The sequence below is a fragment of the Drosophila willistoni genome (assembly GCF_018902025.1).
Source record: "Drosophila willistoni isolate 14030-0811.24 chromosome 2L unlocalized genomic scaffold, UCI_dwil_1.1 Seg168, whole genome shotgun sequence".
In the NCBI taxonomy this organism is placed as follows: Eukaryota; Metazoa; Arthropoda; class Insecta; order Diptera; family Drosophilidae; genus Drosophila; species Drosophila willistoni.
Window position 1 is genome coordinate 3,766,436 of NW_025814047.1, and position 24,414 is coordinate 3,790,849.

Genomic DNA, 24,414 nt, shown 5'->3' on the forward strand with positions numbered 1-24,414 from the left:
ATTGATTTGTTTGTAGTTTTAAATGATTGTATGACTTCTTCTGTGTCAACTTATCAAACTAGTTTTTGCTTACTTTACTTGGTTGGGTATTGCTTATAAAATATTTCTAAATGCGTATTTGAAATATAATTTCTTGAATCCTGAAACTATATTTACCTCTTTTTAGTATTTTTAAATAGTTGACATAGAAGTTATAGTTTATATATTTCTTGAAACTTTAAACCAAGTTTACCTCTATTAGTTCTTAGGCTCAATAACAAATATAAAAGTTTATTAGATAGAATTATTCTTTTGTAGGGAAATTCAAGAAATTTTCATTTGATTTTGGGAATGTTTTTAGTCTCTCCCTTTTTTTTTTAGATTTTTTCCACATAACTCTAAAATTTAAATGTGTCTTTGGGAAAATTTATTAATATTTCATAAAATATAGGAGTATATAGGAGTTTTATATTGTTGTGGATGTTCTAAACCATTAAAAAATAGTAAATACTATCTTGCAATAATTTAAAAATTTATAATAATTCATTTACAATAATTTCTCTATTTTATATCTTTACATAAATAAATTATATTATTATATTTGTTTTTTTTTTATTTGCAGCTACCTGAGAACAATTTATATTACATCTACAACAAAAGGAACAACAATAAACAATAACATTTGCCATTTTTTTTTTGGAAAAAAACCGTCCACTTATACAAAACAAATAAGAGAAAAACAAATACAATATTAAATATGCCCAACATTGTCTGTCCAATCAAGTGAGATTTCTTCTAAAGACGACCCACACTCACACTCACACACACATACACACACAAATACACACACTCAGTAGAGTGAGTGACAAGAAAATTGACAGAAGGACAAGGATATCATCATCAGACATCATCATTGTTGTAATCAGGAACCTGAGCTGAAATTGTTGCCATGGGTCGCAAAAAAATTCAAATATCACGCATCACCGACGAACGCAATCGACAGGTGAGTTTGATAAAGAAATACGATATTACTACATAAGAAAATCTATATTCACACACACACACACAGACAAAGGGAGTGACAATTGTATGCTGTAGATGCTACTTGTTTATTAATTAGAGACTCTTCGATTTCTAATTGGCTTGCCACTTAGCTTCGTAATGAAAAACTTGATTAATTAAGCTATTTAGCTGTTGGTAGAAATCGAATCGATTTTGGATGGCAATTAAATAGAAATTGAACACAAGCAAAAATGCATTAAATTGAACTATTTAGAATGAAGAAGCAATCAGATTACAAGTCAAGGGCAAAGCAATTGATGCGTAAAATTAACGTATCAATTAGAAAATTCCCAAAAATTACTTGAATTAGATTTCGTAGGTAGTTACTTTGATGTGGTGTTTGATTTAAGGCGAATAATTTCTCTAATTTCAAAATAATTTATAATAAATCTAAATAATTTATAATATAACAAAGAAACAAAAAACAAAGTTATAGGCTTACTTTTCCTTGGCTGTAGGGGAATATTGCCCCTTAAAGTATGCAATGGACTGACCGAATATTTATAGTTTATAACCAATTTATAACTTTTCGTATGCTTTTAACTTTCCACAAACAATGCTTGTTTGAAGAATTATTTCTTATCCAACAGACTTTCTAAAATACATTTATGAGTTTCAAAAATCGAATTCTAGGACTGCTTATTGCATATGTTAGGGGGCCAAGTTCCCCCATTTTATAGGTCTAGGTATAAGCTATTATATCAGCTAATTAAATTCCTTTCATTAAGTAAACATTAAGGTTAAAAACGTTAAATATAATCAAATTTCTTTCCTTTTAAAGTGTTTAAAATTTCATGAAGAGTTTCTTCTATATAGTCAGCTTAAAGATATTTTCCATTACTATTCAATTAAAGTCACTCGATAGAAATAATTCGATTGGTTAGTTTTCATTGAGTCCTCACTTGGGTTGCCTCGTGTCATCATAATAGAAGGTTTTAATGTCTTGGCAAGCCAATAAACGCGTCATAACAGCAATAGAAAACGAGCTGAGGGAATGGGTATGGGGGGCAAAACCTCTTGTTTATTGCCTTGCCCTTTGCCCTTGACTTGGCCATAATCGATTCATTACCAACTGTTTCGGTTTGTGTCTCTTTCTTGTGGTTCGGTCAATTGTGGTCTAATTACATACATTTCGAATTGTATATAAATATTTGAGCATGCAACCGAATGAACTTTTCCTTTACTATACACGTACACTTATATTTCCGGTTCCGCTTCAATTTTTTTTCCCCCTTTTTTCTCTCTGTCTCTCCTTTAGGTGACCTTCAACAAACGCAAGTTTGGCGTCATGAAGAAGGCCTATGAACTGTCGGTGCTATGTGATTGTGAGATTGCTTTAATCATATTCTCATCGAGCAATAAGCTCTATCAATATGCCAGCACCGATATGGATCGAGTCCTGCTCAAATATACGGAATACAATGAGCCGCACGAGTCGCTGACCAATAAGAATATTATTGAGGTAAGTTTTAAAGACATAAGAGGCAGACGACAAGCAGCAGCAGAGTATAGTGAAAATTATGTAAATTTAAGTGAGGCATGAAAAGCGCAGCAGCCACGCGGAAAACAACAAAAACAAAAACCCCTAAAGAAAAACAAGAGAAAAGAAAGAGTAGTGACAGGGGGGTAAGGGGTAAGGGGTGCTAAACGTTTAGTTTTGACGCAGACGTTCGTCGGTTGAGTAGCGTCAACGTATTTTGCATTTCTAATGCGACATTGTCGCCTTGCCGCACTCTCCTGCCACCCTCCTGGCCATCCTCCGTCTCTTCTCATCGGTCTTCTCTCTTTGTTTGCCGCCGCTTGCCGTAAATTGTTTTGTAATGTTAATGCTGCGCGTAGACAAGATTTACATAATTTAGCAGATGAACGGAGAAGCAAGCGACAACGTGTCAAGTGTCGGTTCTGCCCTCCTTCCCCTCCCCCGCCAGGCACCAATTTACTCTACTCCTGCTGCAGGGCCAATTATTTACTACTCACCCACTTACTAAATATTTTCTTTGCCCTCTGTTTCTCTCTCTTTCTTTTTCTACTCTGCAGAAGGAGAACAAAAACGGAGTCATGTCACCGGATTCGCCTGAAGCTGAGGCCGATTATACATTAACGCCACGCACAGAAGCCAAATATAATAAAATCGATGAGGAATTTCAGAATATGATGCAGCGCAATCAAATGGCCATCGGCGGTGTGGTTGGAGCTGGCGGCGGTGGTGGTGGCGGTGGTGCCGGCAATGGTGGTCCAGGTGCACCCAGACAATTGCCCAATACTAGTTATACGCTACCGGTATCCGTACCGGTACCGGGCTCCTACGGTGAGAATATGCTGCAGGCCAGCCCACAAATGTCCCACACAAACATCAGCCCACGTCCATCGAGTTCAGAGACGGATTCAGGTGGGATGTCCTTAATAAGTTAGTACACAGAGTGTCCGCGGGTGCACAATTTTTTCTTAATTTCTTTCTGTTCACATTTTGGTTCAAGTTGTGTGTGGTTTTCCTTTTTTTTTTGATTTGCACTTATCAATATTTCTTTTACATTTTTTCGTATTTATCTTTGTTGTGTTTTTCAAAAAAACCTTTGTTTCCCCCCTCACCCAAACACACCCACTGCATGACATTAACCCTAAAACCCTATGACCCCAAAACGAACTGATTTAATCTGTTTCGGTTTCGAATATTTAAATATTACTTTTGAGTTTATCAAATTTTTTTGAATTTTATAATTTAAATTTCTTTTAACTTAAAACCCGTTTTAAATTTTTTATAACTTAAACGGTTTTCCCCACTTTGAATTCTAGTGTTTAATATTGTTCTAATCAATCAAGTTATTAATTAGGGTATACAATTTATTAAATATTTACTCTATATAAGTAGAATTTCCTTTAAACTATTTTTAAGAATTTTTCCCTAAACTCGTTTGCAGTTGTTTTGTTTATTTTATACTTTTTTTAAGTAGACAGTTTAACAAAAATTAACAAAGTAAAAAGAAAAACCTTCCCCTTAACCGTTTGCCAATTTGTTTTTTGTTTCGTTACTCTTGTTGGATTGTTATAGTTAAGTCATACATACATATATCATTATTTCTTATCTTTCTACATCCATCTCCTGTCTATTTCTCTCTCTCCCTCTCTGTGCATTATCAGTTTATCCATCGGGTTCCATGTTGGAGATGTCAAACGGTTATCCACATTCACATTCGCCGCTTGTGGGATCACCGAGTCCAGGTCCCAGTCCTGGCATAGGTGGGCATAAATCCCCTTTTATATTTCTTTCACTCCTCCACCCTTCTCTCTGTCACCCTTTAGTTTAAATGATACTTTAATTGTCTTTTTCTATTTTGTTATTAATATAAATTGTTGTTCTTTGCTGCAGCTCATCATATGCCTATTAAACAACAATCGCCGGGCAGCCAAAATGGACGAGCTTCCAATTTGCGTGTCGTTATACCGCCGTCTATAGGTCCCAATATGTCCACAGCTGATGATGTGGCCTATGGAGATGTATGTGAATTTTGTAACTTGTAAAAGATTGAAGTTTATTTTGTATATTTCTCTTAGCACCGCCAGAGTCAGACCTCATTAAATACGCCAGTGGTAACGCTACAGACGCCCATACCTGCCCTCACCAGTTATACCTTTGGGGCACAGGATTTTTCCTCATCGGGAGCCATGAGTAGTGCGGATATTATGAGTTTACCGCAATGGCATCCGGGTCTGACGCAGCACACTAGGTGAGCAAGAAATTCAAAATTCTTTACGATAGAAACTTTATTTATTTGATACTCATTGTTTTTGTTTTTGTTGCAGTCTATCGCACTTGGCTGTCTCGAATAGCACACCGCCGCCTGCCACATCACCCGTCTCTATCAAGGTCAAAGCCGAGCCACAATCACCGCCACGTGATCTCTCCGCCAGCGGGCATCAGCATAGTAATGGCTCAACGGGTAGCGGTGGTTCCAGCAGCAGCACAAGCAGTAGCAATGCCTCGGCCAGTGGCTTAGTTGTTGGTATACCCACAGTTACGAGTGCTTCCAGTGTGTCAGTGGCCGCCAATGTTATATCGCACTTGAATCAGGCCAGTGTCCTGGCGGGTGCATCAGGGGGTGGTGGTGGCGGCGGCGGCGGCCCAGCAGGCGGTATTGTTGTTGGTAGCAATGGCAATGCCAATGAACAGGCCACCAATCTGAGCGTTCTAAGTCATTCGCAACAGCATCTGGTCATGCCCAATTCAAGGCCTTCATCAACTGGTCATATTACACCCACACCAGGTATGTTATCAAAATCCAAATTTTTCGTGAAAAAACAAAAGAATTTCGCTCAGTTCCTATGTTCGCTTTCCAATTTTTTCTACTTTGTTTTTGTTGTTTTTCTTACTAAAAACTAAATTTGTTTTTGGAATTGAATTTCCATTAAGCGGCATGTTTCTAATGCTCTATTATAATTATATGATTAAACATTTATTTCTTTTCGGTTTTATAAGCGCGCATATGCGGCGTATGCGTAATGCAACCTCATATTACACATACGCCACATTGGTCAAGATGAAAACAATTTTTCATTCCTTTCGTTTACTCTTTCTATTGAGCTCTCTCTCTCTTGTTCTCTCTTGTCGAATTCTAATGAATTTTGAAATTCAAATTGAATATTTGTTTAACTTTTGATTGTATTTTAACCACAACAACAACAACAACTACTACAACAACAACAACCAACTACTACCAACTACAACAACAACCGATAACTGTGTGATAATTTTATAGGGCATGATAAGTATGAAGGATATCCGTACCGCGCTCTAATGGGACATAATCATAATCCTAGATGGAACTTTGCCGGTAAATTGGCCAAAAACAAAACACACATACAATCAAATATACATACACACACATGCCTACATACATACATACACATAAATATACATACATATGCATTATGTACATAAATCACATACAAAACCAACACAACCAAAAATTATCACAAAAAGAACTTTTTAGTTCAATTTTAAGGGGATTATCTTTTGTTTCTTTGATTCAGAAAGTGAAAAAAATAAGAAAAGGCTACCTATATATATGTATATTGATTTGATTCTGATGAAATTGCCTGCCCAAATTTGTTTATGAGTTATTTTGATTTATTATTAACCACAAAGCCAATCAAAAGAATTGCAATAATTTCTTGCTAACCCCTTAAAGACTCACTCACACATACAAACACACAACACACACACACACATACATATATACTCACAAAGAATGCTCCCAATAATAATAATAAACAGCGTGCTCTGCCTGTGCCTGCCTGAACTCTTATCCGTGCCACACATTATCGACCCATTGAACAAATCCAAACTAATAATTTAACAGATTTCATTATTTTAAATACAGGTACGCCTACCAGTGAACAGGATGTGCGTCTGCAACAACAACAACAGCAGCAGCAGCAGCAACAACAACAACAACAGCAGCAGCAGCAACATCAACAACAGCAGCAACATCAACAGCAACAACAATTAAACGACTATGATGCACCACATCAGAAACGGCCCAGAATATCGGGCGGATGGGGTACTTAGCCGGCACGTGGAGAAGTCTCTAGCAGCAATTATAAACAACATTTACACCATCAACACCATCAGCATCACAATAGCAACAAGAAACCAGTCAACAATAGTAATAACGATGATCTAGCCATGATGCCGCCGCCACCACGTAAAGATGTTACGCGAAGCATTTCGAGCAGTTCATTTCATATGACTGGCTATGATTGCTATGGCCAGCAGCAACAGCAGCAGCAGCAGCAACAGCAACATCTGGCTGTGTCCTATGGACCGCAGCAACATCAGTAATAATGTTGTTAGACCAGTGCAATATACGATAAGTCAGAAGCTGGAACATTTTTATGGTTTAAAATTGCAATTAGTTTTTTAGTAATGGAACAGTGACAGTGTCATATCTATAAATAATTATTGTAACTTAAACACACACACACACATGCATACAAAAATCACACACACACAGAGAGATAGTAATATGTATATGGTAATAGTTATAATTTTAAATTATAATTGACTCCCCAAACTCCCTGTCTGCTCTCTCTCTCTCACTCTATCTCTCTCCTTTGCCATAGCCATTCTCCAAAGAAGGGAAAACATAAAGAGAGAAATCAGTAGAGAAAGTAAGAGAAGGAGGAGAGACAGAGAAAGAAGAAAGGAGAGAGCCTTAGTTCTTAGAGTGTTGAAATTTGGATTTAGTTTAATTACAATTACGGTTTAATGTTAATGTTAAATTCTAAGATGGAAAACACCCACAGCAACAAATTTCAAAAAGTTAAAAAAAAAAATGTAAAAGAAAAACAAAAAACATAAACAAAAACCCATGCACACATACATATGATGTAAATATTTGATTTTAAGCCGCCATTTGGAGCGTCATAAGTTTTAAATTCTCATACTCACACACAGACACACACACACACAGCTACACATAAACATGTAGCTCTAATACAAAATACGTAAACTATGCAAATCGTATTAGGTTAAATGAAAAACAACTTCACACACACATGCAGACAAAATGTACTCAAAAAATGGCGTCATCAAATCCAGCGCCAAATTCTTACTTTTTAAATCGTTTATATTTTGTGCAATTCATCGAACATCTATAAAAAAGAAAGTTATAGTATGCAATTTTTACAATTTTATTTTATTTTATCAGTTTTTACAAACAAATTTTTAGTTAGTTTATTTTTCTATTTGTTCAAGCAGGAAAATACAAAACAAAAAAAAACACAAAAAAAAATTATACATATATACTTTATATATATATTTAAATTATAGATCTTGAATTTAAGTCTTATTTTTAATTTAGAACTTCTTCTCTTCTCTTCCCTAAGCAAAACGAAGTCATAATTTGTAATTTTTACTTTAAAGAAACACAAACAAACAAAATGTAAAGTCAAATTTTCTGTTCAAATTTTTTGTGCATTATGTTTATTTTTTATCAGTTTGTAAAACATCAACAACAACAACTCAACTAAATATAATTTAAATAAAAATTATTACAAAAAAACATATATTTTCAGTTATTTATATATATTTTTTTTGATTTATTTATATTTTGCTTTGAGGAAAATGAGAAAACAACATTGAAGTGCATGTCCTTGCCCTTTGCTTTGTATTTTGAGAGATATTAACACTGCCGGATTAGGAAAAGCCGATATTATTAGTCCGATCTAGTCATAGGTACTATAATTCTTTTGAATTTCTTTAATATCTATAAAAAAAATTAGTACATATCCTTTTTATTTGCAAAAAGCGAATCAGAGAATGTGAATTTGTGTAGCTTTGTCCCCTAAACTATGCTATGTTTATTGGAAAACTTTGTTTTTAGAAAGCTGTAAAGAAAATTTAATATTAATATTCACTATAAGATTAATTTCAAAAGATTTTTATAGATTTTTTCAAAACGAAATTTCTCAATTGGCTATTGGCTATAGATTTTTAGCCTTAAATGTTATCTATATCATACCCTTAGATCTTGATTTTAATCAGTCGTCTATTAAGGCGTGTTTAAGGCTCTTTAAGATGTCATATTGGTAGACTATATCCTGTTGAAATTATCTCATCTTTGCAAGGGGTGTAAAACTGCCAAGTCCAAGTCCATTAAGTCCGTCATTTTGGGTTTACTTTTAATAAATACGCCCATTTTTTTGTTTGTTTGTTTTGTTTTCCATTTAAACAGGCGCTGCTGGTTTGATGATGGTAAAATTTTGTTGTAGAATTTGTTAAATAAAATAAATGTCAATTGCCCATTTCCAATATTGAATCAAGAAGGTAAATGCGCTATGTAAATATTTGTGCTAAAACATGACCTGTTGCACTTTTTACACACACAGAGAATAAGAAATGTTAAATGAAAAATTGAACAAAATGAAACATATTTATGTACATTTGTATTTTATATGAAGATGGCTTCAATTCTGCCACAGCTGTGCATACTTACACATATGTTTATATATATATATATTTGTCAAGTATATATATACATATATATATATATAAATACACATAAAGTAAAAACAATAAACATTTAAACTTTACAGGTTTCCCATTGAACAAGCTTTACATATATGTATGTATATGCAGTAATCTATATATATATATGAAGTTGAAATTACATAAATCAGATATACCTATATATATATGGACATATATGCCTAAACTTAGGACAACCAAAAGAAATATTTTCTAGCAATATACACACAGATTTACACGGAAAAACTAACTAGCTGAATCGGAATAACAAGATTTTTATTTCATTTTTTCTATGATTTTTGTGCAGCATACTTTGAGGCTGTATATTCTCTACCCTTTGATGTACATACATACATACAATAAATTAGTTAGTCAATTAGATTAAGTAAATAACACTGTGCAACAATAATTAAGTTGCAAATTGGATACAATGATGATATATATACTCTTCAAATTATTGTTTCTTAAAAAAATGTAGAAAAACCATCAAAGAAACATTTTTTTATCGAACTTTTAATGTTATAACCATTTTTAGTGGAAAGACCTTTTTCTAAAGTAATTTAAATCTTTTTAAACTTATTTACTTATACAAAGTTAATTCAACAAACTTCATTATTTTGATATATTTATGCATTTTTTTTTTAAATATACAAAAAAAAAACTATTCTTTCATATTTTAAAATATGTCTATTTCTTGAAATATGTTTACTTTTTGAGTTGAAAAGGTCGAACAATGGCTGAAAATTGTTTGAGGAAGAACTCTTAAAGAAATGTTAATAAAAATTAATTTAATATTCAATTTTCTTTATTGTTTAATACAATTAAAGTCACAACAATTAATATTAACCTACATATTTTATTAATTCAAAGATCAGTACTTTTAATTCTCAAGCTTTTCAATTGACAAAGTTATAAATTACTTTTCAATATTTGGTATATAACCAATTATCGTGTATCCATATGGGATTAACAAACCAACATTTGTTGCATAGTGTTGCATTATGTAAATAAATATTAATTATTAATATTTAAATATATATTGTGAGTGTGTTTGTTGCACCATGTTTAAATGTTGTGTAAAAAAAAAAAATACAAAACAAAAATTTGTTGTTGTTACGTTTGAATACCCTTTTATGATTTAAAGTTTTTACTATAATTTGCAAATACTTTTCGGATATCCTTCCTCCTGGTCCCAAAAAAAAACCCTTTCCATTATGTTTGATTCAAATTTTGTGTTTAATGTAAATATAATTCATTATTTTTCACTGTGTAGTGTTGCCTTAAAAACAGTGCCTCTTTTTATGAACAAAATAAAAAATAAAATGAGAACAAAAATAAATGTTGAATATATATATATATATAAATATCAATGTTTTGCAAATGATCAACTTTGATGGTGAAACATTTCAATACAGGTGTTAATTGTGCTATTTAAAGAACGTAGATAAATCAAGAAGAACAAACAAATTAAATGTAATTAAATTTAGCTTTAATAATTAAATATATAAAACTCAATTATAGCAGCACAGAATGTACAAAAAACAAAAATAAAACAGAGACGAATCCTACACTCACACACACACACACATAAACACTTAAATCTTATATTGGCAAAAAATCCTGAAGAAAAAAAACTATTGAATTTAGATATAGATATATTGAATATATATAAAAAAAGTTAATGATGATAATGTCCTATGTATATGTATATGTGTATATGAACAGATAAATGGTCACAAGGGACCACGGAAACAACAACAAAAACAAATACTTTGAGATCGGTTCCAGAATGTGAATGTCAGTGTAATAATGTTGTACCTTAGTTTATAGTTAAAACAAATAAAAAACAAAAAAAAGATAAACAATGTTAAAACTTTTTGTAAATGGCACAGTTCAAAATTGAAGCGCATGATTTACATTAAATATAAACCAGACATAAAATATAATATATGTATATATATATATATAAATATATATATATGGCAAATCAAGACTATACACTTTATGAGTAAAATGGACGCTAAGATGACAATTACACTTGATTCTTCTTAAGCTGGCCGCACAAAAGACAAAAAACTAGACAGAAGGAAAAAATTCAATAAACTATATATACATACATAATTGCGAGTATATGTATATAATAAAATATATATATATATTTATGTATATCCATCGATGTGTGTCTGTTCAAATCGTAAATTTATAAGACAAGAAACCATTTTGGTGAAAAACAGAGAGCATTAATATTTAAGCATAACAAAAAAAACCAAAACAAAAAATTAAAAAAAAAAAAACAAATAATATATTATTATATGTATTTAAACAAGTTTTATCCGTGCACTGAATACGAAAAGGTTTTTGGACAAAAATTGATTGTGGATTCAATATTTAACCATTAAGTTGGTGTTTTAAACAAAACGAGATAACAAACAAAAAAACAAAAAGAAATCATGATAGTAGAAAATTTTAAAAATAAAACCTTTTTGGCAACTGAATTTGGTTAATCTTATTAAAATTTCATAAAATCTCACAATTTTTATTGCAGCTTGCAGCTTTCAATGAATTTTCAAAAATTTACAAACTAAAGAAATGCAATTATGGTACATAATTTTATTAACATCATCATCTTCATCATCATAGTCTCATGATTTACATGCCATTGTAGGCGGGACCGCCGCCTCCCTCGGGCACCACCCAATTGATATTCTGTTTGGGATCCTTGATATCACAGGTTTTGCAATGTATACAGTTCTGGGCATTGATCTGTAGCTTCATGTTGCCGCCCTCCTCATTGGGCACATACTCATAGACACCGGCGGGACAGAAACGTTGCTCAGGTCCTTCATACAAGGCAAGATTATGATCGACGGGTATGTGATCATCTTTCAGCGTCAAATGTGCTGGCTGATCCCCCTCGTGATTTGTGCCAGTCAATGCCACCGATGACAATAGATCAAAGGAGATTTTGCCATCAGGCTTGGGATAGACAATACGCTGACTGGCATTCGCTGGCTGCAGAGTTTCGTGATCCTGTGGTCCATGTTTAAGAGTCCATGGCTCACGGCCACCCATAAATATGGAGAAACCACTCAACACCAGACCGCCAAAGAGACCGAAGGGATTATGGAAAGAGGGATGGACATTGCGTACCTTATACAAGTCTTTCCACACAAATGAATCCTTAATTCTGCAATTTGGAAAAATGTTTAATAGAGAACTTATGAGGCATCAGCATCTACTTACTTGTCGGCATAGGTTGTTGGCTCTACTCCAGCTGTAGCCTGAGTATCACCATTGATGGCTTCCAAAGCACTTTCCGCCGCCAACATGCCACTCTTCATGGCATAGTGAGAGCCCTTAATGCGGGGCACATTCAAGAATCCTGCACTGCAACCGACTAAGCAGCCACCTGGGAAGGATAGCTTTTTGGGCAGACTCTGGAAGCCACCTTCATTAATGGCACGAGCTCCATAGGCAATACGTGTGGCTCCCTCGAAAACATCACGCACTTTGGGATGTGTTTTGAAACGCTGGAACTCTTGGAAGGGACTTATCCAGGGATTTTTGTAGTTAAGACCAACCACAAAGCCTACAGCAACGGTGGGAGTAGGCTCATTTAGATGATACAAGAAAGAGCCGCCATAGGTAAACTTATCCAAAGGCCAGCCAATTGTGTGCTCCACCAGACCGGGTCTAAGGAAGGTATAATTCTTAGTTATTTTGATAAATTGGTTTTCCAGTTTCTAGCACTCACTGATGCTTCTCTGGTGTAATCTCCCAAACTTCTTTGAGACCTATGCCATAGGTTTGGGGCTCGCTGCCGACATTGAGTCCAAACTTTTGTGAAATTTGTTTCGTCAGATGTCCACGACATCCCTCAGCAAAGATGGTGGTTTTTGCATGCAGTTCCATACCACGGGCAAAGGTATCTTTGGGCGCTCCATTCTTTGCTATGCCCACATCGTTGGTGGCAATACCCTTGACACTGCCATCCTCATGGAAGAGCACCTCAGAGGCGGCACAGCCTGGATAGATTTCCACACCCAGAGCTTCAGCCTGATCGCCTAGCCACTTAACCAGATGACCTAAACGGACCACATAGTTGCCATGATTGTCCATAGGCCAACCCTTAAAAATCGGTATGGAAATGCGTCCGGTGGGTGTGAGATAATTCATAGTATCCTTTGACACAGGCGTATTAAGGGGAGCACCCTGCTCCTGCCAGTCGGGTATGAGTTCGTTTAAAGATATGGGATCAAGCACAGCTCCGGAAAGTATATGACCGCCCACCTCGGCGGCCTTTTCCACCACACAGACACGAATTTCCTAGTCAAGATTTAGAGAGATCCAAATAAGACAGATGATAAGGTGAAGAAGAAGCCAATTCCTTACCTGATCTTTTTCAGCAGCCAATTGTTTGGCTCTTATGGCTGCTGACATTCCCGCTGGTCCACCGCCCACAATGACAATGTCCACCTCCTCGATGCAACGCTCCATATCGACTTCCTTCCATCTTTCATCCTTCTCCCGAGGATTCAGAGTGTAATGGGTTGTAATTTTCGGGTATTTAGCTGCCTCCGAAACGCTGCGCACAAAGGCGGGCGTAAAGAGCTTTTGCACTGTTCCGGGACAAGAGATAAATTGGGCAATCATTAGTGATCAGTCATAGATAAGAAGGGCAAGAGCCACATCTGGCCACATTTTGCCATCTCTCTAAACATATTATTCTTAAATGGTGCCACATCAAGATCTCTGCTCCTCTTATGTAACACTAGCCTCTAAAATTTAATATTAACCAAACAAAAAAAAAAACCGAACTTACCTCGTTGCATTTTCAGCAAAGCCGACATGATCCTATACTCTCCCAAGCACAGTCAGTTTATAATCTATAAATAATCCAACAATATGATCAGACAATATAATTACATATACACAGCTATGTATGTATTTACATATATACACCATTTATTTATTTACAAACACTCTAACTTGGCTAGTGCAACAAGTTGGACTTTAGACCCTGCTTTCCATATGACGCAAAGCAGTGCCAAAGTCTAGGACTACAATCGAATAAACATATGTATGCTTACCGTTAACTTTGGTATTCCTATTAACCACTACAGATTAGAAGCGACTCAATCTAAATAAATTCTATTGATAAAAATTGCCAAATCAAACAATGCCAAATATACGGCAAAGCAAATTGCTGTAAAATACACATTAAACGGTTAGAATATGAAATGCATTAATAAGTCCACAATGTATTAAGTTTACCTGGATCGTTTAGGTTATTCTTTTTCTATATTTCTATTTTATTTAACAACTATTTACGTAGACAAAAAATTTGTGAAACGATCGAAAAGAAATGAAGAACAACACTGTTAGCGTTATCATTCGCTGTTAGAGGGCTGTTATATGGTATGCTAACTATTCGACTAAGAAATACTCTACCTTTTATGCTCGGCTTACAAGAAGTAAATCAATCACAGTCATATAATAATCATACACAGTTAGTATTTATAGTTTCACCAATGCCATATTGATAATGTTACACCACATCTTACGATTGTCAAATCAAATAACTTTTAAACTTGAAATATACGTACAACAAAATGCTATCAAAATGTATGGAGTGTCAACAAGAGGGTATCGCTGTTAACCACCAACTGTCTGTTATTAACATACTATGTGGGTGGGTCTATTAGTTAACAGAAAGCTCTGTGCTTTTTAAACAGCTGTTAAATTTGTTAAGAAAACTTTTACGCGCTCTAAAATTGAAATTCAAATTTTAAATCTCTTTGTTGTTTATTTATATATATTTTAGATTTATTTTGGCGAAAATTTTCACAACGTTTCAATGCATTTTACACTAAATATACTTTACATATAAATTTATAATTCCCATTTTTAATTTTTTTTTGGTTTGGTTTTCTTTGGTTTGTGTGTGTGTGTGTATGCAAAACATATATTGCATGTAGATTAAATTTTCGCTTGATTTTTTTGTGTTTTTTCTTAATTTGGTTTTTAATTTTATTTGATCAGATCAAAAGCTTGGTGAATTTTTAATCCAGCCCCATTAAAAATTCAAAGATTCGTTTTAGACCGGAGAGTGATAGAGCGATGGGGGGATGTGGAGGTGGGTGGGTGGATCAAAGTACGTATATCAATTTTTGTTCAATATCCTATTTACATAATGCCAAACTTTGGTAGTCCTTTATGGTCCGTAGAACTGTTCCACGCTGGTATCGTCGGAGTTATCACCGGAGCCTGTTGCTGTCTGTTCGCTGCTCTTGGAGGGTTGTTCTTTGGTAAATAACATGCTCATGGCCTTGTTCATGGGATTACCCGTCTTGTCCTTGGTTTGAGATTGTGATTTTGTCTGATTTGCTTCGGGAGTAACTGCAGGAGCAGCAGCATTGACACTTTTACCAAATCTTATAAAATTTGAATCCATTTTACCAAATTGCTCGAAATCTGGTGGAGCAGAGCGGCCAAAACGCATAAAGTTGTCGGGTCGTCCAAATCTCATGAAATCCTGTTTGGGACTACGCAATTCTTCGTGTGGACTGCGGCCAAAGCGCATGAAATTGTCAGCACGCCCGAAGCGCATAAAATCCGAGGGGGTCCTGCCAAATCGCATGAAATCGGAGGGGGTTCTACCGAATCGCATAAAATCCTTAGGATCTCGGCCGAAACGCATGAAATCCTGTTTGGGATCTCGACCAAATCGCATGAAATCCTGTTTGGGATCTCGACCAAAACGCATAAAGTCCTGCTTGGGATCTCGTCCATAGCGGTCCATTGGTGAGCGTTTCGTTTCTGGTTCATAGTAAGCATTGCCCTGCGGCTCCAGTGGCAATTGCTCCGGTTGACGCTTGCCAAAATGCATGAAATTATCCTGCAAGGATCTACGTTTCGCTTCCATCTCAGGATCAAACTTATAGCGTTGCTTTCGTGCATTTTTTTGGAAACGCAAAACTACCGAATTCTTGCCATAATCAATGCCAATAGCCGATATGGGATAACGAAACTCTAGCTCAGTTTGTTCCGGTTTCTCATTGAGCAGAGAATCGATTAGTCCGTTATCCGCCAAAACAGGAACTTGCGTATCCTGTGTGTCCTCTTCGGGCTCCGAAATCAAGGCATTTGCATTATACGGTGTCTCAATTACCTCACTATGAATGGCCGATTGCATCTGATAGAGAGCCAATAGAAACATCAATGCAATGCCCATAGTGATTAGATGAGCTGTAAGTAGACGAAAACAAAGGAATTGAAACTTTTTACCAGACATTACAAATTTCAATTATATTTGCTTGTACACGTTAAGAAAGTGTTGTCTTAATTATGACTTGGAAGAATATCTATGGCAACTTTTAATCATATTAACACCATGTCGGACTGTTCATTTTACTTAGCGGCAACAGGAGCTGAATCCGAACTCCTTGGCTTGGAGGCAGACAAAGTGTCCTGCTAATTAACCATAACAATATTTATGCGATAATCTGCTGCGTGCTCTGTGGTCTTTGGTCGCGTAAAAAGTTAACCAAGCGCATTAAAGGCCGTCCACACATACAAACACCTCCTACTCTGCATATTTCCCTTGGCAGAAAAACCACCCACTCAAACCAGACCAACCATCATAAGCGCCATTCTAGCCCGGTTGATGTGGCTCTTGGTTTTCCGTTTGGAGTAGGAGTTGATGTATGATGTTTGGACGACGTCGACTGAAACAGGGCCATTAGAGATGCAAATGATTATGGCTTTTGGATATGGTGACAATGATGTTGCTTATGCCTGAAGTTGAAGATGAGCCTTCTATGTATCTAGGTGCTCTTCAGTTAAACAAGTTGCAAGTGCAGAGGAACTACATAAATTTGGCTCTGTCTCAACTTTTTTATTTCTTTTTCTTTTGTCAACAAAGAGCCCTACTTGACCTCCGAAAAAAAAGTGAAGAGAACTTGCTGATGAGCGACAGACTCAACCATTAACACACATCTACACTTTATTTACATTTCCAAACAAAATCATCAATTTGAATTGTCAAAACAAATTTTTGGTTGTCTCACACCTCTGACCAAAGGGTATATTAATTTTTAACAAGACTTAAAAATGTTTTTATTCTAAAGATCGCAGATGGAACTACAGTGAAACCTCGATATAACGAATCTGAGGGGGATCGCAAAATTATTCGTTATATCTATTGATTCGCTATAGGTACTGAAATGTAAAACCTTAGTCCTTTCAAGGGACTTAACAAAAAATTCGTTATATTGGGTTTTTCGTTATAACGAAGTTCGTTATATCGAGGTTTCACTGTACTTTATAAGGAATGAATCTATTGCAAATGGTTTGGAAATTTGGAAACTTCGACTGCTGACATTACTATCCTGAGTTTTTTTGGAGTTTAATTTAGAGTTATTCGGTTTTAAAGCGAATAAAACAAAAAGAAATGTCAAAGTTACTGAAAATTCTGTCTGTTAAATCTAACAAATAGTTTTCTATTTATGTTCCATATATGTATATTGTTAATAAAAAGTTGAAATAAAGTCATTTTTTCCCCGAACCATTGTCGATCTTTGGAGAAGTGATGTATATTTTCCCGCCAAAAAATGATGTGCTATGTAGTAGATTCGCTACTGAATAGAAGAGGAAAGCTGTATCATTCATATTCATCAATTCTATGTTCACCTGTAAGATATAACACAGGACAACAATTTGTTATTATAATAAAAATCCAATACTATTGGACTGCTTCATAGTCCAATAGCAGAGGCGAATTCTAGATATGCAAAATGTGGCTACTTCTCAAAATCTCCCCTAAAGTATGCAATTAAACTATTATGAACTATTAAATTCTTGATTTTTAGCCAAAATATGCTTCTTGTTGACAACATTGTTTAGAGATAATATTTTACCTTAAGAAGATTTCAAATATTGCTGAAAATTTTAATATTTGCAATCTTCAAAAGGTAAATGTATCCACTATATGTATATCCCTAGATGCACCAATTCTAAACTAAGCTCTACCTTCGAGTCGTTTCCTAAGTAAACAATTGGTCTCTGAGGTCACCATATCATATGTCTTCCTCCACCTTATGCTTTTTGGTAAATCTCCGACAAAAATAAAATGTCAAAAATAAGGTTGAAAAAAAATTGTTTTCTTTTATTTTATTTTTTTTTATTTTACCTTTAATTAAACAATTTTGAATATGAAAACTATTAAGATGAGTTAAAACACGTTATTTTGCGAGACAATAATATATTCCTTACCTAGAAGAACATAAAAGTTTGAATAAAATTTCTAAATTTTGTCAGGAAATTATATTTTTCCTAAGCAACCAAACACTAAAACAATTTGTTAGCAGTCATAGAAAAATGAATAGAAAAAATGCAAACAAATTTGAACAAAATCCTACGACTTTGCAACACAAACTAAAAGCTTTAATCTGGCTAGATTACTACAGATTACTGCATCATGTACAAATCAATATGCCTTTCATTTTAGCAAGAGTATAAAATGTGTTCATAGGTGAAGTTTGCTTGGCCCTCTGGGTTCTGGTTTTTTTTTTGTCACCTTTTATGCAATTAGTTGTAAAAAAAATATATGCATTTACAAGGGTCTCACAGATGCTAAATCAAGATGAAGAAGTCGAACGCATCGTTTAAATTTATGAGCATTATGAAATCCCCCCAAAGAGGCCAAAAAGCAGAAAAAACAGACGTCTAACGGAGGCGGATGAAGACGCTTCTCAAACATTTGGAAACATCAGGTTTGAAGTGGGTAACAGAAGTCGAAAAGATGCCAACTGTCTGATTGATTTGTGATGCCGAAATGTTCATTTAAAAATTCATAATATTTTTTTAGCCATATATGTGTAAGTTTTTTTTTTTTGATGGGCATGAGAAGAGATATATGTACGTACCTGTACTCACAAGTGATATCAGTAACATACTCGTTAATTTGCTTAGCTCTTTGTTCGATATGAAAGTCGACACTTATTTTTGGGACTCGGCATACATTCATAATCAGATTTACATAGCGAATGCGATACGTTTGAAGTAGCTACAAACAGTTCTTGGCTGTTCCTGCTCCTCCTGCCCCAACTCCAAGTATTCATACATACATATATCAAGCAAAGCATGTTTCTCTGTCATGTATATTGTCCGTGTAGATACAGTGAAAAGGGGTGGCATTTAAATATCATTTGTCAACCAAACTCTTGGACCCAAAGACAAATGATTCCAGCGGCATTTATGGAGTCGTCATCACCTACCTGTCCCCAAGTGTCCCCTACTAGTCTAGTTTCAGTGATAAATCAAAAATTGTTGCACGCTTCGCATGCAAAACGTTCTTGAGCCCGTGGACACATTTTCTCTGGTCGCAAACGCATTGCAAATGAAAATCTAGCGACGCTTTGTTCCCTCTTTATTCTTGCCACCAAAGTGCAGTCATAAATATTTCAATTTGTTTTTATTAACCGAAATGGGTATGTTATGAACTAGTTTTTCCTACGGGCTGTGTGTGTGGGTGTGTTGGCTAGCCTTAAGCATTAAAGTTCGAGTCCAAATTGTGGCTTATCTACTTGATTTTATTCAGATTTTGGTATATGTACTATGAAATATAAATTACCACAAATTACAAACCGAGCGAACTAATTAAGCTTTTGGGATTTGCAAAATGTTGCTTAAATAAAAAGTTTGTTTTTTGTCGACAACAAAACAAAGTCAATATAAATAGACCAGAAGTGTTATTAATGCTTTGGTTTGGGTACCAGAAAAACTCTTCATCCATTGTCCGCGACTTTAAATTTGCAGTTTAGCGTTTCTTTAAGTAAAGAGTACAAAACTTTACTTACTTACTTTACTTTTTAAATGAAAATTAATGTGTAGAAAAACTACCTAATCATATGTACATCGACGTAAACATGTTATACATATATACTCTTAAAGATGTCTTCTTATTCCTTTTCTTAAGAATCTTCTCTAGAATAATAATGATTTTAAATTAATGATTTAAAGAATGATTCAAGTTTTTAATCAAAAGTAATGAAAATGATTTAACACTTTTCTAGTTTCTATCTCAGAAAGAAATCTCAAAATAAAATCTAAACCACCAAAAATATGTCGAAAGTAATTAATTTCGTCTTATATTCGAAACTATAATCTTTACAAAGATTTTGATACATTGTTTCTGAAGTTTGCAGAAGATATGCAGACACTCGATTGCGATTGGAGGCCCATTCCAACTAATTGGCGATAAAACTATTGGATAATAGTATTCAGAGAAGGCGTCTGAAGCGGTGCGATTGGATCTTTCTTTCCCCATCCTTCAAACAAGTTCCATACCCCGTAATATAATTTGATAAAAAAAAAAGAAAATATAATTTTCCTATTCCCGTTTGGTGTTGCGTTTGGTTATACTAGGGGAGGGCCAAAAAAAGCGACAAACTGTTGTTCTCTCTCCCTTCAACCCTTATCATCAAATGGAACGGGACACTATATTTGCTATCCGGTGTCATGTCAAATAGTATAGTTCCAAGTCATTAAGAAAGATAAAATCAACTCAAGAATATTGATTAATAGTTTAAATTTATATTCTTGAACCCAATGAATTCTAGAGTCAAGAATTCATTTTCTAGAGTGAAGATGACATTTTTATTATTAAAAGAAACAAAACTGTCTTCAAAATTCGTGTAGATCGATTCTATTAGTCTTGATTTTAACAAATTCTTTTATCAAACACTTTTTTATTTATTTAATAATGCAATGTCAAAGAGATTTAGCAGGACCAATCGTTTATATTTTTCTAATCAAGAGTTGACTTAAAAAACAAAAAAAAAAACGAATTCCATCAATTTTCAGAACGGTATGGTAAATTTGGTGAAGCAATTATAGGAAAAAAAGAGACCTTAATCATTCGAAATGGAGATTAAGAAAATTTTAGGTACGAGGTTTTCACATATAACATTTTTTTTTGTTTTTGGGTGGAATTTACTTTCTTTTAAATTTGTCCATTGACAATAGATAAATTGCTTGCTTTTCATTAAATTATTGGAACTAAGAAATGTCAAGACAATTGCAATAATATTTGCGATTCTGAAGAACTGTGCCTTCTATTAAGAAAAAGTCATAATATAGCTTTGACTGATCCAAATCTGTCTAACACTGGGCAGACTTTAATGTAATTAGGATAGAATTAACTTGAAAAGTTTCGAATATTAGACTTTGTGCGCCCGCTCATTAAAAAGTTCCTAGAAGTCAGTTCTATGTAGTCAAAATTGTGTCGAATATGGTTAGAATTCCTTGCAAAACATTTGAAGGATGTGCCCTATGAACTTTAATTTGAATGAGAATTGCACTGTTTACTTATATTCTTCATAAAAACTTTTGCAGTTTTTGTTGATTTGTTTTTGATATTAATTTTTAAAACACTTAAACTATGTAAACTGTAAACTTTTCGCGTAGTCAGATTAAAATTTAACCGAATGTTTACTTTACAGACAACGCAATTTTGGTTTGTTCCATTTTTGTAAAATTAAAGTATTAAAACATGGGTATTAATTAAATGGAAATCCTGAACTGTTCATGTTTTAAGAATAGATAAATAGATTTAAGACAAATGCAATATTCATTTACTTCCCACATAGAAACTATACATATACACCTAGACCTCGCTTTGCGTTGGGGATACGTTCCAAAAAAACACGACGCAAACTGAAACGACGCAAAGTGAATTAAGATTTTCTATAGGCAACCATGGAAAAATCAAAGATAGGTTCCCGGGCTATGAAAATACTAATTTCTAGAAAGAAAAATTGAACAAAGTAAACTTTTAAAAACAAAAATGTTATTGCATTCATTCATAAAAAAAAACTACTTCCATTAAATCAAAATAACCTATTCAATTATTTTATCTTTATGAGTTTTTAGTAGCTTCGTTCGCCAAAAATTTGTCCAGAGTTTGGTGAATAGCTTTTTTTTGTAAATTTAAATAAATTTCTTTGTATCAGTTGATGTTTGCAGCTACCGCCTGGGATACCTTAAAACTTCTGTCATTGTCAGGATCGTTTTTTATAAAAATTCTCCATTGCTTGGTCAATCAAGCCCATCGCTTTTTAAATTTGTTTGGAGGTTAAACACTGTTCTACGAACATTTCTACTAAACCTTCCCCGAGTTTTGATAGCAAGACGCAATTATAAACAGAAGTAGGTAAGCTAGATGTAAATGTTGAAAAACGTAAAACAGCCAATAATTCAAAGGCAATGTTGGTAAAAGTTGGTATTGGCGTTGCCACAATGTCTGATTTAGAAAAAAAAGTTAAACACTCGAACTCAAATCAACGCAACAACGAGAATATAACAACGCACAGTGATAATTAGTACTAATAAAGCAGCGACGCAACTTCGAAAAAACGCAAAACGAAACGACGCAAAGCGAGGTCTAGGTGTATATGTAAGTCCAATTGTGCAGCATATGAATTTCATTTTGAATTTTCATTAAATTTTTTATATGCTTTGTGACAAGTTGTTGTTGATATTTGTGATTTCCGCACACTCAAACCGTTTATTGGTGTTTTGTAATTCTAGTTGATAAACGCGTCTAAAGCCAGTAGCAATGCCCACAGCCTTCACTTTCCCCTCGCCCAAAAAAAAACCCTTTAACATTCCCAGTCAATGCCAAAAAATGTTTTTTTTTTTTTTTTGCCGTCATTTCATTTTGCAGAGAAAACATTTTACCTGTAACTCAAATTTCACTTCGTAGCCATGAATGGGAAATGATTTAAAACAAGAAAAAAAATAATCTAAACCAAAACCAAACTCACCTTGTTTGTTAGTAGAGTAAAAATGAGAATGAAAAAAAAAGTTGAGCACAAAACAAAAGCAAAATAGATGTATTGCACTCGGAAATGTTATTAAGTATTAGATTTGTTCCAGGTATTTTTTGTGTTTTGTTAATTTGATATTATTTTTTTCGGCACACTTGTTGCCCGTGCAACTGTTAGAGACTTCTGTGCGATTGTTTGGGGAAACATCCTGTTTTATATCCTTTTCTACTTGTCAAAGGAGCATAGGCAGCGGCAGCAGCAGCAGAAGCAGCAACAGCAGCAAACAAACCAATGTTTGTGTGGGCTTGAGCAACAAGTGTTGCAGCAACATGTTGCTAACAAAAACATTTGCCAACATGTTGACTATATCAATAATTGTTTCTTCATTAATGCAATTAATTTGTTTTGCTTTATTTGAATTCATTTTGCAAATATTTTTTGAACAACACTTTTCCAAATATGAAATATGTATATGGGTACATATGAGTACATTAGTCAACTTTTTGCAATGTCATTTTGTTTTTGGCTATAAACATGGCCAGAAACGGAACTAACCTTGACAATGTCAGTCAGGTTTGTCTGTCTGACTTAATGTCGGCTTGCTGGCCGCCTGTCTGACCACTGATATGTTTGTTATGAAAATGTCAGCGGAACCCAACAATAGGCCTGGCTTTTGTGCATTGTGATTACATTCGCATACATATGAATACCATATAGTTATACATACATAAGCCTATATCTATCTATGTATGTATGTATGTGTTTATATATGCTGCTTTGTTAAACACTAGTAGTCTCCCTCTCTCACTCTCTCGCTTCCATCTGGCAATGAGTTGGCAACATTTCGACGCCACTTTGCTGGCCATTCGAGTACCAAATTGTATGCAAATCGCCCACAATTGTTATGTTACGCCCACTTTTTTGAAATTGGGCGAGAGAAAACAGTACGGAGGGGAGTGGGTGGGCTGCGGGGTTGGAACATTTTCTTTCTTAGTAAAAATTAGCCATACTCGGTTTTACGTGCAAATATGCGTTATAATTTGTTCGTCTTCTATCTTCCTCTTCTCAAGGCATCTATAGAGACTGTAAATGGATACCTTGTGGCGACAGGCATCCGCTGGCAAAAGGACTCTCTAAACTGTGGCCCACAACATTCGAATTGAAAGCGGAAGTCTGTAATTATGCCCTCACTTTGAAAGACCAACTTTGGCGACACTGACTGTGTGAGATAGTAGTTTTTTTTTTATTCGTGTTTGTTCTTCTTCATCTTCTTCTACATTCTTGTGCTTTTTATCAATGACTTTGCCAACGTACGCATGACTGGACACATCCCATTGTCTTGTGTTGGGGTTTGGGTCTCGTCTGGTCTAGTCACTAGACACTCTGCTCTGTTTTGGGTTACGATCAACGATTAAATCGATAAACAAACGTGTTTTTTGTATCTCTTCTGTTTTGTGTTGATAAATCTACACGTTAATGGCTTCATTTGCATAATTATTGACCAAAAAAAAAAATAAA

At 34.5% G+C, this 24,414-nt stretch overlaps 3 protein-coding genes across 12 annotated transcripts; 1 reads left to right on the forward strand and 2 right to left on the reverse strand.

Moving 5' to 3' along the window:
* The first annotated feature begins 682 nt into the window (after positions 1 to 682).
* LOC6641077 (myocyte-specific enhancer factor 2) lies at positions 683 to 7,037 on the forward strand. Of its 10 annotated transcripts, none has more exons than XM_023175064.2 (9): positions 683 to 982; positions 2,300 to 2,503; positions 3,079 to 3,448; positions 4,180 to 4,278; positions 4,409 to 4,536; positions 4,594 to 4,766; positions 4,843 to 5,303; positions 5,796 to 5,870; positions 6,420 to 7,037. In XM_023175064.2, the coding sequence occupies exons 1-9, from the start codon at positions 929 to 931 to the stop codon at positions 6,605 to 6,607; spliced, it is 1,752 nt and encodes a 583-aa protein (XP_023030832.1). In that variant the 5' UTR covers positions 683 to 928; the 3' UTR covers positions 6,608 to 7,037. The 10 variants fall into 10 exon arrangements, with proteins under 10 accessions (XP_023030832.1, XP_046865721.1, XP_023030833.1 ...); XM_047009765.1 differs by having other exon boundaries at positions 3,079 to 3,430; XM_023175065.2 differs by lacking the exon at positions 5,796 to 5,870 and having other exon boundaries at positions 6,399 to 7,037.
* Positions 7,038 to 11,657: 4,620 nt separating this feature from the next.
* LOC6641078 (electron transfer flavoprotein-ubiquinone oxidoreductase, mitochondrial) lies at positions 11,658 to 14,420 on the reverse strand. The gene is made up of 7 exons (XM_002063705.4): positions 14,342 to 14,420; positions 14,158 to 14,273; positions 13,890 to 13,953; positions 13,460 to 13,686; positions 12,822 to 13,393; positions 12,311 to 12,760; positions 11,658 to 12,254 (listed from the first exon to the last, which is right to left on the reverse strand). Exons 3-7 carry the CDS (start codon positions 13,915 to 13,917, stop codon positions 11,717 to 11,719), a joined length of 1,815 nt encoding a protein of 604 aa, XP_002063741.1. The 5' UTR covers positions 13,918 to 13,953; positions 14,158 to 14,273; positions 14,342 to 14,420; the 3' UTR covers positions 11,658 to 11,716.
* Positions 14,421 to 14,894: 474 nt separating this feature from the next.
* On the reverse strand, positions 14,895 to 23,065 carry LOC6640994 (FMRFamide-related peptides). The gene is made up of 2 exons (XM_002063706.4): positions 22,894 to 23,065; positions 14,895 to 16,315 (listed from the first exon to the last, which is right to left on the reverse strand). Exon 2 carries the CDS (start codon positions 16,299 to 16,301, stop codon positions 15,282 to 15,284), a length of 1,020 nt encoding a protein of 339 aa, XP_002063742.1. The 5' UTR covers positions 16,302 to 16,315; positions 22,894 to 23,065; the 3' UTR covers positions 14,895 to 15,281.
* Positions 23,066 to 24,414: the final 1,349 nt, after the last annotated feature.